At 34.8% G+C, this 13563-nt stretch overlaps 2 protein-coding genes across 2 annotated transcripts; both read left to right on the top strand.

Annotated features, from left to right (window-relative positions):
• Window positions 1-4079: 4079 nt before the first annotated feature.
• On the top strand, window positions 4080-8810 carry LOC18598975 (polygalacturonase-like). The gene is made up of 13 exons (XM_088806638.1): window positions 4080-4219; window positions 4773-4932; window positions 5217-5295; window positions 5677-5711; window positions 5804-5935; window positions 6032-6199; window positions 6296-6316; window positions 7193-7400; window positions 7504-7585; window positions 7808-7916; window positions 8017-8133; window positions 8224-8586; window positions 8669-8810. Exons 1-12 carry the CDS (start codon window positions 4080-4082, stop codon window positions 8437-8439), a joined length of 1467 nt encoding a protein of 488 aa, XP_088662764.1. The 3' UTR covers window positions 8440-8586; window positions 8669-8810.
• Window positions 8811-9856: 1046 nt separating this feature from the next.
• Window positions 9857-12510, top strand: LOC18598974 (polygalacturonase-like). The gene is given in 10 exon segments (XM_088806271.1): window positions 9857-9888; window positions 9890-10232; window positions 10476-10607; window positions 10738-10905; window positions 10999-11019; window positions 11270-11477; window positions 11575-11656; window positions 11788-11896; window positions 11989-12105; window positions 12217-12510. Coding segments are annotated over 10 exon segments (1455 nt in total). The 3' UTR covers window positions 12460-12510.
• The last annotated feature ends 1053 nt before the right edge of the window (window positions 12511-13563 follow it).

The raw sequence follows: 13563 nt of genomic DNA, 5'->3' as shown, positions 1-13563 counted from the left end.
AAAATGATTAAAAGTCATCGCCTGCACATTTTCTAACTCCTCTAAGACCATTTCTACTCCCTGAATCCTTGGCTCCACTCTTTCCGATTTACTGATCCTCTACCATTGTATACTTTATTTTGGCTCCTTCATCTGGATCGCATCCTTCTTTTTATCACCCTTGGGGGCTAGGTCTTTCCCTTCTCTCTTCGTGTCTGGCTTCAGTTCATTAGATCTCATAATTTGGATATTAAGATGATCCTCCGTCTGCTTTGCAATCCATGCCGGCTGTGATTTTTTTACAGTCATTTTTTCTGGTTTATTCCCCAAAACCATGCACTCGAAAAGTAGGTGCCCTACATGGCAATAGTAATCCGGCAACTTTGAAAATTCAACTTTCTGAGAAAAACCTCCAAACATTTCTTCGGCTCTACGATTGCGGCTCACGATCCATACATGGTATAGAGGCGATTTTTGACAGTCATATTCCACACACACACGAACCACACTAGGTCGACTTCCATTTGCTGTTGCTTCATCAACAAACAAAGACTTACCTACTGTCACGACCCAAAACCTCCCTCAAGCCCATGACAACCGCCGCGACTTCCTAATTGACACTCATTATCCGAAATGCCAATCAGAACCCCGTAAGGCTTACATATAAGTTTTTTGCCTTTTCTGTGAGCAATCGTTTTTAAACATTCCATTTTAAACAATTTTCAGTAGTTTCCTGCTCAAGTAAATCAAAAGACAAAAATATTTTAAAAGGATTTATAGATAAATATCACTATTCAAAATATTGATTAAAATATAATATTTTTTTATATAAAATAATATTTATAAAAACACGTGTAAGAAATCTTTTGTAACGTGTAAGTAAAATAAATTCACACATACAAAAATTTACAAAGTTATAATGTACAATAATGGTTACAATGACAAATGACCCAAAATACACCCAGTGTTGGTGCTAGAAACCTACTATCTATGTGGTAGAGATGTCAATTGGAATCCTCGACAAAATAGGTTATCTACAAGCTACCACAGACTTGAAATGTTTGGAAAGGAGGTGGGTGAGATTTTGCAATCCCAATGAGTAAACAGACATTATCATAAATATCTAAAGGCGAGTAACAGAGAGGCAAGTTTAAACAACAAATCACAAACCATTTCATAATGTTTTCAATTTATTTCTTAAACCATAAAATATTTGTAATTTACCAAAACAATTGTTAAGGCTTATGTCTTTTATAAAAGAAAACAAGGCTCAAGCCAAAACTAATCCTCGGGGATACCTTGGCCGAGGCATCTAACCTATCCACCAAGGTTGTTATAACATTTACATGTGAAACATATTTTTATTTTTAAAACAAGCCGTTCCTTGGTGTTGGCCGAGTTACACATTCACGTGAGGGTTCGACGTGAAGTGAGCTCTAATACTACCCCGAGAGTTACCCTCATCGCCTCTACAACCGGAGTAATTATATAACCAGGTTTATCGTGCCCCTCTAATAGGCAGTCCATGAAAATCCGTCACTGCAGTGACTAAACCCACCAATTTTAATAAAATTTCGTCAGTATAACGTGGCTTTTATTTATTTACCCAACCTGCGTAATAAAAACAGCTTACATAAATTCTCAATGCAATTTATCAAATATAGCCACCTATACTCATATTTCATAAGCCATTCATAGGAAAATATATATTTCAAAATAATTGTCAGCTTTCAATTACTCAATTTATAATCAACACAATATATTTTTTATTTGTCACATTTATTTCTAAAACATCAAAAATCCCATTTTAATCTCATTTTCATTTCATAAAATCCATAAAGATCATTTAAAAATAAACTTTAGATAATTTACAATAATAATAGGTTTACTCACCGTTTGTACAAACTAATTGCTTTTTAGGTGCCCCGATAACTACTCGTCGGGTACGATTTCCTTTCCTTTACCAGAAGGCTCTCCTCCTAGACACATTGCAAAAATTTACTCAATTCATCACATTAATGTTAAATCACTATATATTTGACTTAAATCCTATACTAATGCATGGTATGAAATGCAATAGCCAAAAATGGCTTAAATGCGGTATTAACCTATTTTTGACACTTTACCCGATAAATTGCTAACGCGCTCCATTTTAGCTCTAAATTATCCAATTCTCTCTCCAACCTTTCTAACCATTAATTATCAGCCAATATTCCTCTAAAATCACCAAAATCAGCTCACTCTCTTCCTTGAAAAATTCGGCCAAAAATGGGACATTAACTCGAAAAATTTTCTACTTTGTTTTTCTATCACATTTAACCATTTTTTCATCATTTTCTCTTCATTTCTCTTAGAATAAAAATAAGATCATCATCATTGTACATCAATGCATATTCAGCCAAGGGTGGGTATTGCGAAAATTTAATGCTTTCTTGCCCAATTTAATTTCTAAACACATTTAACTAACTAAAACTATCAGTTTAACTAAAAATCAAAACCTAAAAATTTCAATTTCTCTCCCCTAGAATTTTGTCCAGCCCTTGATATCACTTTTTGATCTCTCTCCTCAAGCATGCTAAATGGAAACAAAGGCATAAGAAAGGTAGAAATCAAGCTAAAGTAAAAAAACTTACCGTTAGACGCGTAAACGGGCGAAAAACGCGAATTCTTCTTTGAATTTTCTTGTTTCTCTTTGGTTTTTCTTTTTTTCTTCCTTTCCTCTCTATTTTCTCTCTTGTTCTCCCTTATGGCCGGCCAGCACTTAAATGGGGTTTAAATGAGCTGACTTTTCATTAAAATAATATTATATTATTAAAAAATATCACGTGTCACTTTCTCATTGGCCCATTTTTAAAATTTCATCCATTTGTTTCCAAATTTTCACCATATACTTGTCCCACATATCCATAGCTTAGATAAAATTCTCAAACTTAGCCAAAGTCTCGGTGGAGTAATTTTTAAAATTTACACTTTTACCTCCGTAAAAGTGAAAAATTACATTTTTACCCAAAAAACTGAAAAATTGCCCATAGACATATTTTTCATCCCTTATACTCATACCGTTCTCCAATTTGTCAAATTTGATCTAAATTCTCTCAAAATCTCAAATTTTGTCAGCGGGTGGTAAAATTACGATTTTACCCCTACACTCCAGAAATCACCAGAATCAAACTTTTTCACTTCCTATCATTAAATTATACTCCAAATAGTTAATCTTGGTCAAAAATTTCACTCCATTATCAAATTATTATCTTAGGTGGCAAAATGACGATTTTACCCCTGAACATTAAAATTTTCAATTTTATCCCTAATGAACCCTCGAACTTCGAACAATTATTTTTAGTCATTCCTGGACTGTAAAATATTAAATTTCATCATAGGATTCCTATTTGAACTAGTTCGATGTTAAATCAACTCAAGTGTACCGTTAGGTACAATATCATGTTTCGTCTATTCTTAGGACTTTTCTAGCGTAATAACATGCTACTCAGTGCATGTATATTATGACATGTGTTTATAGGGTTGGGTTTTACACCTACCGTCTTAGCAATCAACATCAAAGTGGATTTCTCTTGCAAATGTGCCCACAGGTTTGGAAAGGAAATCCAAACAAGAACCAAAGACGATTCTTTCCCGAGTTGAAATTTAGGGGTCCACTTGAAGACTCGCATCTTCTGGTTTGCTATAAACCAAACCTGGTGGATCTACATTCGGTTAAAATCGTGCTTATTCGTGAGACATATGAGAACATGTTTGTAATCAAGCCAATGGATCTCATAAGCACCAACCAATCTGATTCCTTTGAAAGCCACCCGGATCTCTCGCACAGGTGGCATTTTGAAAAATTTTTCGATGATGGAGTGTTTGAATGGTTTGGCAAGAGTTTCCAACTCGTCATCAAAAAAAGACACTACAGGCCAATCTTTGTACTAAAAGATATCAAGGTTTGAAGGAACAACAGTCGGCTTTTCCCTAACCGCAATAGACAAAAAGGATTTCTTTATGGCGCGTGGGGAAACAGGGGGCTCTTTGGAGGGTTGCATGGCTTGCGTTGCACCATGGACGAGTGGCGGTTGAATCTTTTCACTTGTTGACGGGTTATGGGGGGCCACCATGGGGCATGGGGGGGCTGTAGCAACCAGCGAGGGTACTGGGGTGGGTCTGACGGCCGGCCAACAGCCAAACCATGGGGATTTGGGAAGGGGGGGAAGGCATGGGAGCTGAGAGCGTTTTCCATGCAGTTGGTTATCTATTATTTAATTCTTTCTTTGATCAAATTATAAGAGCACATTATGAGTTAATTCATGAGGTTGAAATTTGAACAATTCTTATATATAAAATAATAGGTATATATTGATAATATTTTTGGAGCAAAAGTCAGAGGCTGCTCAAGAGATTATTTCGTCTCAATCTCTCATATCCTAGACCATACCTCAAGAGAGAGTCTTGCCCAAAGACACTAACCAATCTCTCCCTTTTGTCAAAATTTTCCTCTATAAATATAGAATCTCGTCATAAAAATAATTCACAAAACCAATCCTGTCTAGCTTTAATATCATCATCAGAGCAATCCATTCTCTCCTCGCTTTCAGATTAGTATTCTTAATTTGTTCCTGTCTCTTACAAATCAAGAAACAATTAATGGCTCTACAAATTAGACAATTAATCCAACATTTCATAATCGTTTTCTCCTTATTCTCACGTTACAACGCCTTGAAAGAGGACCCACGTTATAATTACTATAAAGAAGTGGTAGCTGGGTATGATCCGCAAGCATACCCTTCATATGTCAGCACCCTTGAAGATGGCGAGTTTAAGGACTTGATCAGGCCAAGCGCTGAAGTTCTTAGCTTGAGCAGGCTTGGTGAAGTGGATATCATCACGTCAACTTCAACTAAAACAGTTAATGTTGATGATTTTGGAGCTACTGGTGATGGAGATGATGACACCCAGGTCAGTACACATTTAACTTTGCATAACATGGAGATAATTCATTGATTTTTTTTGGATTTGTACTTTGTATGAGTATTCTCATTGCTTTAAATATGCATGGCTAGCTATTTCATCTACATTTTTTTCCTTTTTCTTTTTCAAATACGAGACATGTTACTTACAAAAGCAAACCTTGTTGTTCTTAATGTCTATAATATATTGTGCTTGAGTTGTTCTTAATGTCCATATGTTGTCATTGATTCATGAGTTTTTTTGAAATATTTCTTTTTTAATTCATGATTTAGAAACTTGAGTTTTGCATTCGCAATCTTTTAAATTTGTTTCGAATTTTTCTATCTGTCAATACACTTGTTATCGGAATATGTAAAAAAATATGAATAAATTTTATCCCATGACACTTTGGTGCACATACATGTGATGTGATGAATATATTATTTGTATTTTAGCGGTATGTTAACAGATGAATGGATGGGTTTTACATTTTAAAACGTCACAAATAAAAAAAAAAAACTTTTTTAGACTAAAAATGAAAAATGAAACATATATTATAAAAATATTATAAATTAACTAATTAATGATGCAATTTATTTTTATAACTAAGTGCCGAATAAGTTTAGAGATTATCTTAGACTAATTAATCTTGTACTTTGCCATTACATGGGAGAGTCCAGTGCTCCAGGCAAGTCGTTTCTTTTTTGCTTTTCCTTGATTCCTTTTTGATGAGAGAGTCCATGCAAGTCTAAGCACAAAGTAATGAAGAATACGGCGCCTTCATAAAGGTTCATTTTCAAAGAATTTCAAAACCCCAACATTTATGGGGCTTTTACCCTTCTTTTTCAATGTAGATTTCTAATAATTTTCTGATCCTCAGGCATTTGAGGAGGCTTGGAAGGAAGCTTGTTCGTCCAAGGGTACAGTTGTTCTTGAGGTGCCTGAAGGAAAGAGCTATCTTCTTAGGCCTGTACGATTTTCAGGTCCCTGCAAATCTAATCTTACAATCCAGGTAAGCCTGAAAAAATTTAAACCAAAAGCTTAATTAATTTTAACCGTGAACGATCAGCTGAAGAATAATTAATCGACTGGTGCTGTAAAATTTCAGATATATGGAACCATAGAAGCATCTGATGATAGATCAGACTACAAGGAAGATAGCAGACACTGGCTTATCTTTGATAGCGTTCATAATTTGCTAGTTGAAGGAGGTGGGAATATTAATGGCAATGGGAAGATATGGTGGCAGAACTCTTGCAAAATTAACAAAGATCTTGTAAGCCTAGCGGCTAGCCCCCTAAAGATTTCTCTATGTTTGCTTATTATATTCTTTTCTTTGCTGACTATTGTTGTTTCTTTCCCCGTTTTGCAGCCATGCAAGGATGCACCAACGGTAGGTTAATACAATTTTCTAGTTATTTTGTAGTATGTACTCATGCATGCCATTGCCACCCAGGCTATACTAATTAACTCTTAACTTCTCGCTAAAATAACTTTAAAATTGAGATTCATAACATATTTCAATTTGATTGCCTAAGTAAACACATGTATTTGTGTATTATTTTTTAGATCCTAAGGAAGGAAATCATTTTTTGCACCATAAGTTTATTCAAATATATTTACTTAGTTAAGTTCAATGTGATTTTTTATTTCTTTGATAACCAGCCTACATGCTTCATATATATGTAAAAACTCATATAAAAGACATTTAGAAATTTAGAAACTCTTCTATGATATGATTTGGTGAGTAGTTAGATGTGATTGAATTCCTTCTGTTCTTCATGTTAACTTTGTTTCTCCAATCTAAGCCATAAAATTAAACTCAATGTAACCAAGTCTTTCATATACATATATATATATATATATATATATATATATATATATATATATTAGTAGCAATTGAAGAAATAATAAAAATCCAGACAAAACCCAGAGCTACCCAGATTTCAGTTCATAAAGTTGAGTTGGGCTAAAGAGATTTTCAGCCATCAGAGAACTTTAGGTTTGAGTTAGCCTAGGCTTAACACGAGCTTGGACTTTTTCCTACCATGGCCGGGCCAGGGCCAGAGCCAATTTAACCCAGAGACCGGCACAAACATGTAATATTTTGGAGCTGGTGCCATAGAGTGAAAGGCCACTGGTGGTTCTTGCCTTTTTGTTTTTTTTTTTTTTTTTTAATTCTCATTATTTAGTCGTCTAAAGCCATTATTTACTTGAGTCATATTCATTTAATTATTAGAGTCTTATCGTTTTGGAAACCGTCATTCAGGCACTCACCTTCTACAAAAGCAAAAACTTGGTAGTGAAAGACTTGAACATCCAAGATGCACAAAAAATTCATGTTTCGTTCGATAAATGCACCAATGTTCAAGCTTCAAATCTGACGGTAACAGCACCAGAGAAAAGTCCTAACACTGATGGGATTCATGTTACACATACTCAAAACATCCAGATCACTAACTCTGTAATAGGAACAGGTATTCCATTCGTTAAACGAACCGCATTCATAATTCTAACTACTTTGCTCGATTCTTTGTACTCCCTTATTTTAACTTTTTTCATTTTTGTGCTTAACTGAAGGTGATGACTGTATCTCTATTGTGAGTGAATCCCAGAATGTGCAAGCCATGGACATTTCCTGTGGCCCCGGTCATGGAATCAGGTTTGAAACTCAACCCTCTAATCTTTTTCCTTTCTTCTCTTTCTTTGTACATTCCGGAAAAGCTGGATAAGGAGAGTTGATCTCTAACAATCACTAAGTGAAACCTGGATGCTAATCTCAACTCACATCATGTTCGTTTACAGATAAATATGTATCAGTGTCCTGCTTTCCATTTTTTCTTGATATCACTAAGTGATATTCTGTTTGTGATGATGAACTCAGTATTGGGAGCTTGGGATCTAGAAATTCGAGGGCTTATGTTTCAGGAGTGACTGTAGATAGAGCTAAGCTTTCTGGAACCACAAATGGAGTCAGGATCAAGACATGGCAGGCAAGTCCAGCTCTGTCAATGATATCTATGATATGCGTTCAGGTTCCTTTAACTAGCCAGTTGACATTAACATTCATCTTCTATAATAAATGATCACCAGGGAGGGTCAGGAAGTGCAAGCAACATCAAATTTCAAAACATTGAAATGGTCAATGTGACCAACCCCATCATTATAAATCAAAACTACTGTGATCAAGATAAACCATGCAAAGAACAGGTGATCAAAGTAATAACTTTTATTTATGCAGAAAGACTTATCTACTATTGGTTCTAATCAGAAAAAATTCGATTTGTTTAATTTGTGCAGAGCTCTGCGGTTCAGGTGAAAAATGTGCTGTACAAGAACATCAAAGGGACTAGTGCTTCTGAAGTGGCTATAAAATTTGACTGCAGTGAGAGTCATCCTTGCCAAGGGATTGTGCTACAAAATGTTTACTTACAGGAACAAGGACATGAAACTGCCAAAGCTATCTGCAACAATGTTAAATTGAGTGAAGAAGATGTTTTCCCACAATGCCCTTGAGAGGGATGGATATCAATTAGGAGACTGGCCTTGACATGTAAAATACTATATACTATGTACGTCAATAATACAATCCAGATTATTTGTTTAGGAGTCCACTCAGCAGTTCAGTTTGCAGATAAGGACAAGAGAAGAAATCTCCATGAGGTGAGACAATTGCTTTATCTATTAAGATGCTTCAAATCTCTTATTGTCTTATAATTTTCTAAATATTTCTTGATTATTTCAGGTTTACCTGGGACTAGAACTGCTTGGAGGAATCGCTTACAAACTTACAGAGATTGTTTCTTATTACAATGGCTAGGCTGACTACCTAAATTAGTACTATTGTAGGGTATACTGTAATAACATTGTTGTAAAATCTGATTATCTGGTTGCCTTATGAATAAAATTTAAATTTCTATATTGTTGCCTTGTGGTGGCTTACAGGTGAATCCCTTCACGTTAAAGCTGATTAGAAACTGAAAATTAATTAGTTTTTCTCTTGGCTCCTGTCACAAAGACTGCAAATCTTCTTCATTAAATAGATGGAATTAGCCTATGTGTTCATCATGAATCAAAAAAGTAATGGATCAATGAGAAGCATGCCTGGCCAATCAGCCATATATTATCTATAGAAATATCTCTTTTTTTCCCCATTCATTGCCAAGAGGGGACATTTGAACTTGACATATCATTTTTGGAGATATGGTTTACTTACCCTTAAACTGTCACCTCAGCCAGATGATTTAGGATAATCATTTGAAAAAGTTCAAATAATCTTACAATTATATGCTACTTTGAAGTTCCAAGTATGCTAGAAAAAGCAAGTGAGAAGTTTTTTCTTTTACACCATTGATACTTCCACCTACCTTCATCTGTTGTCAAAGATTGGATTCCAAGTATCAAATTACTTTAAATCAGCATAAAACTATTCGAAGATTATTAGTGATGTCAAATGTGTGATGTCAAATGTCAAATGTATATATTCATATGAAAAAAAGAAATCTGGCCTATTAGTACTCCTAACTTGTTAAAACCTCTTTACAGTCAAGTTTAGACATATAATCTTTTTATTAATAGTTAGACCCTCTTAAAATATTATACTTCACAAGCATTAGATGCAAACGTTTATGACATAAATATTTCATGTATAAACAGTCCATTAGCATTAATTTGATTTGATTGCAGATTTGAAGGCTAAGAACTTACTCTGTTTCCCTTTTTATTCTGCTAGAAATTACTCTGTTATATATGATAACTAAAAGATATTAACAAGTTATAGACCTTTAAATGAGGGAATAATGAATGATACTTCACATTTAAAACTTAGATTATATCCATGAAATTAGGTCTTTATGCGCAAGAGTGCATAAAGAGATATTCAAAGATCTCACAGTCTTTCCATTATTCCATATAAATATAAGCTCATAATTACATGGTTTTCACTACCATACACAACTACAATCATCTCATCAGTTTTCTGCTCCTTCTATTTTTTGCTGTTAACAATGACTTTACAGAGACATCTCCTCCTATTTTCCATAATCTTTTTCTGTTTATCCTCAACTTATCACCTTGGAGAAGCATCTAGTTATAATGCTCAAGCAAGTCCGTCGTATTTCAGCTCCATTTGGAATGGCAAGTTCAAGGGCTTTTTCAAGCAGACAACTCAGGATCTTACGCTGCACAGGTTTGATGATGATGGTGATGAAAATTACCCTTCATTGCCTGCAGGTCCTGGAAGACCTGCATCTAAAACAGTTAGTGTTGATGATTTTGGAGCTAGAGGTGATGGAAGTGATGACACTGAGGTACTCGCTTAAAATCATATTGTGGTTTTACAGGCACAGAATTTTTCTCTGATTAACCGACTATTGCAACATCTAGACATGAGTTGTAATTTGAACTTTTTATGTACATAAATTGCTGTTGGATTACTCTATGAAAGCTTGCTGATTTTAGCAATCATGCAAATTAATGCTTTTTATGTACTTTTTATATTTAGTTCTCCTCTCCAATGTGACCATTCTTGTTTTCCTTGTGAACTGTGTCAGGCATTCGAGAAGGCTTGGGAGCAAGCGTGTTCTTCTGCAGATGGAGTCGCTCTTGTGGTGCCTAAAGAAAAGAGCTACCGTGTTAAGCCAATCAGATTCACTGGTCCTTGTAAATCTAATCTTAGAGTAGAGGTGAGGTCGATCGTATATAGTGTATATATATAGACAGACAGATAGAGGTGCAATATTAACTTTTAAGTTTGAAGTCTAGTAGTAATTAATTTAATGAGATGAATGATAAAGCAATGTTAAAACGTGTCAGATATATGGAACTATAGAAGCATCTGATGACCAATCAGACTACCAGGAGGATGCCAGGCATTGGCTTGTCTTTGATGGTGTCCGGAATTTAATAGTGGGAGGTGGTGGAACTATCAACGGGAATGGGAAGATATGGTGGGAGAACTCATGCAAAAGAAATAAAGACAAAGTAAGCAATTGAGTTAAACTTCTTCAGTTTCTCACCATTTTCTCGCTTACCCAAGGCTAGGCTAACAATGCCTGTTTCTTTCCTTGATTACAGCCCTGCACTGGAGCCCCGACGGTTCGTACGCCTGTCTTTATGTAACAAAATTTTTTTTGGGTATAATTCAGGACAGGATCTGAAACTGAATCTTGTAACCTTTGCTTTTTAGACTGTCTTAAGGGTTGGATACACGACATATTAGACCAAATTGCCAAATGCTTCGGGTTATTCTATGTTTTATCTTCCTACAGTAGGGATTTTCTTCTTTGTCAGCAGCTGATTCTACTTTATTACATTCCAAATTATGATATATGGATTGGTTTGGCAGGCCTTGACCTTTTACGAGAACCAACATTTGGTGGTGAATAACTTGAAGATCCAAGATGCGCAGAAAATGCATGTTTCTTTTGAGAAATGTGTGGATGTTGAAGCTTCCAATCTGGTAGTAACTGCACCAGAAGACAGCCCCAACACTGATGGAATTCATGTCACAAATACCCAAAACATCCTCATTGCAAGCAGTACTATTGGAACTGGTATATATCAAACTTAAGTAATACTTATCATTCAACTAATCTTTAGCACCTTACCACAATAATCTTTCTAACTAGTTCATGCTTATATCTATCCAAGGTGATGATTGTATCTCCATTGTAAGTGGATCCCAGAAGGTTGAGGCCCAGGACATAATTTGTGGGCCTGGTCATGGAATCAGGTCTGAAACTTTATCTTCTTATACCAATGTTGTTCACAAAAATATAATTCATTGAAGATTTTTTTTTTCTTAATTCCTTTATTAAGTCCAGTAGGTTCCATTTTCTAATCTTTTTTTAATGGTGAGCTCAGTATCGGGAGCTTAGGGAAAGGAAATTCAAGAGATTATGTTTCGGGAGTAATTGTAAATGGAGCTAAGATTTCTGGAACCTCAAATGGAGTGAGGATCAAGACATGGCAGGTTAGTCCTAGCAGATACATATACTCAAACTGATGCATTAGGCATCTTCCAACATTATTCAGTTAAAATCCATTTTGTTTTCTCTGATACAGGGAGGGTCTGGATCTGCAAACAATATCAGATTTCAGAATGTGGAAATGAACAATGTGACTAACCCAATAATAATAGACCAAAACTACTGTGACCAGGATAAACCCTGCAAAGAACAAGTAAGTAATTTCTATAACAATTAATCTAGTGACAAAACACAATGGGACTTGATACCAATTACTCGCACAGATATTGACGAGAAGTATTTGTTTGATTAATTGGGTTTGCAGCCATCAGCAGTCCAAGTGCAAAACGTGGTTTACCAAAATATTGAAGGCACTAGTGCGTCAGATGTGGCCATTGTTTTTGATTGCAGTAAGAGCCATCCGTGTCAGGGGATCACATTGCAAGATGTTAACCTTATAGGAGAAGGAGGTGAAGCAACCACAGCAACATGCAACAATGTTCAAATCACGATGATAGGAAATGTTTCTCCAGGTTGTTCCTCGGAAGAGAGAAGCATGATTGCCTGATCAGAATTAAGGGGACACCCCGTGTGGTCTCAATGTATGTAGTCAAGTGATTTTGGAGTATTAAGTCATACCAATTATCAATCAATAAATTAATAAATCAATAATACATACATATATATATATATATATATATTCATGTATATTGTGGCTTGTGAGACACTAAGCATTTGTATGATTGATGAATATTGATTTGAGATTTAGCATTCCAAAATTGATTGGGGAGAATGCTAACACTCTTAATAACAACGACGGAGTGCCGTATAAACCCATGTCAACACTCAAGACCGCGTTTGGAACTAAGGCTAGCCGTGGGCCATCTTAATCAAGAAAAGGTCGTCAAATCATTTGTTTGGATCGTGTCGGCCACAGCATTCAGAAAGAAAAAGAAAAGACTTTTAAGATTTTTAAGTAAAGGTTTCTTTAAATACAATTGAGATAAACATATAAATAAATCATATAAAAAATCAGTATTCATTACTTACATTTACGCAGGAAAAACAAAACATTCACTATAAATATAAAGATTACAAAAAATATAAACTATTAAACTCAAAATTCAAAACAAAATGTAATTTCATATCTTTTACTATTTAAATTCATGAAATATTCTTTATTTTATGGTACTTAGTGCATTTTTTTTTCTTATATTCATACAACATTGTAAAACTCATAAAAAATACGAAAGATCTCATAATTTTAAAATTAAATTTATTTTATAAAAATTTATTATATAATTATTGAAAATTCTTTATTATTAAAATTAATAAATCATTGTGTGTACTTATCTTTTAAATAATTTAATCATCAAATTAATGAAATTTGATTGAAATCGGAGCTAGAATTAGAATTTGACTGAAATATGAAAAGGAAAAGGATGGCAGTGAAACAACCGACAGACAAAAATTAGATATCTATTTTCGCCATCATCAACGATACGGCACACGTCACTGTACAACCCCACACTGCCACTTTTTGCTTTTCGTGGGAGCCCCGAGAGTACAACGTGGCAGCAAAACGACATAAGAAAAAAAAATCTCCAATCTCAACACTTCAAATTGAAGTGTTAGTTACGCATTGTGCACTGTTGCAGCTTTCTTTAATTGG

This window comes from Theobroma cacao, chromosome 5, assembly GCF_053813885.1.
Source record: "Theobroma cacao isolate CCN51 chromosome 5, ASM5381388v1, whole genome shotgun sequence".
Taxonomy (NCBI): domain Eukaryota; kingdom Viridiplantae; phylum Streptophyta; class Magnoliopsida; order Malvales; family Malvaceae; genus Theobroma; species Theobroma cacao.
The sequence above is the reverse complement of the archived record's forward strand: the minus strand, read 5'-3'. Positions and strand labels throughout refer to the sequence as shown.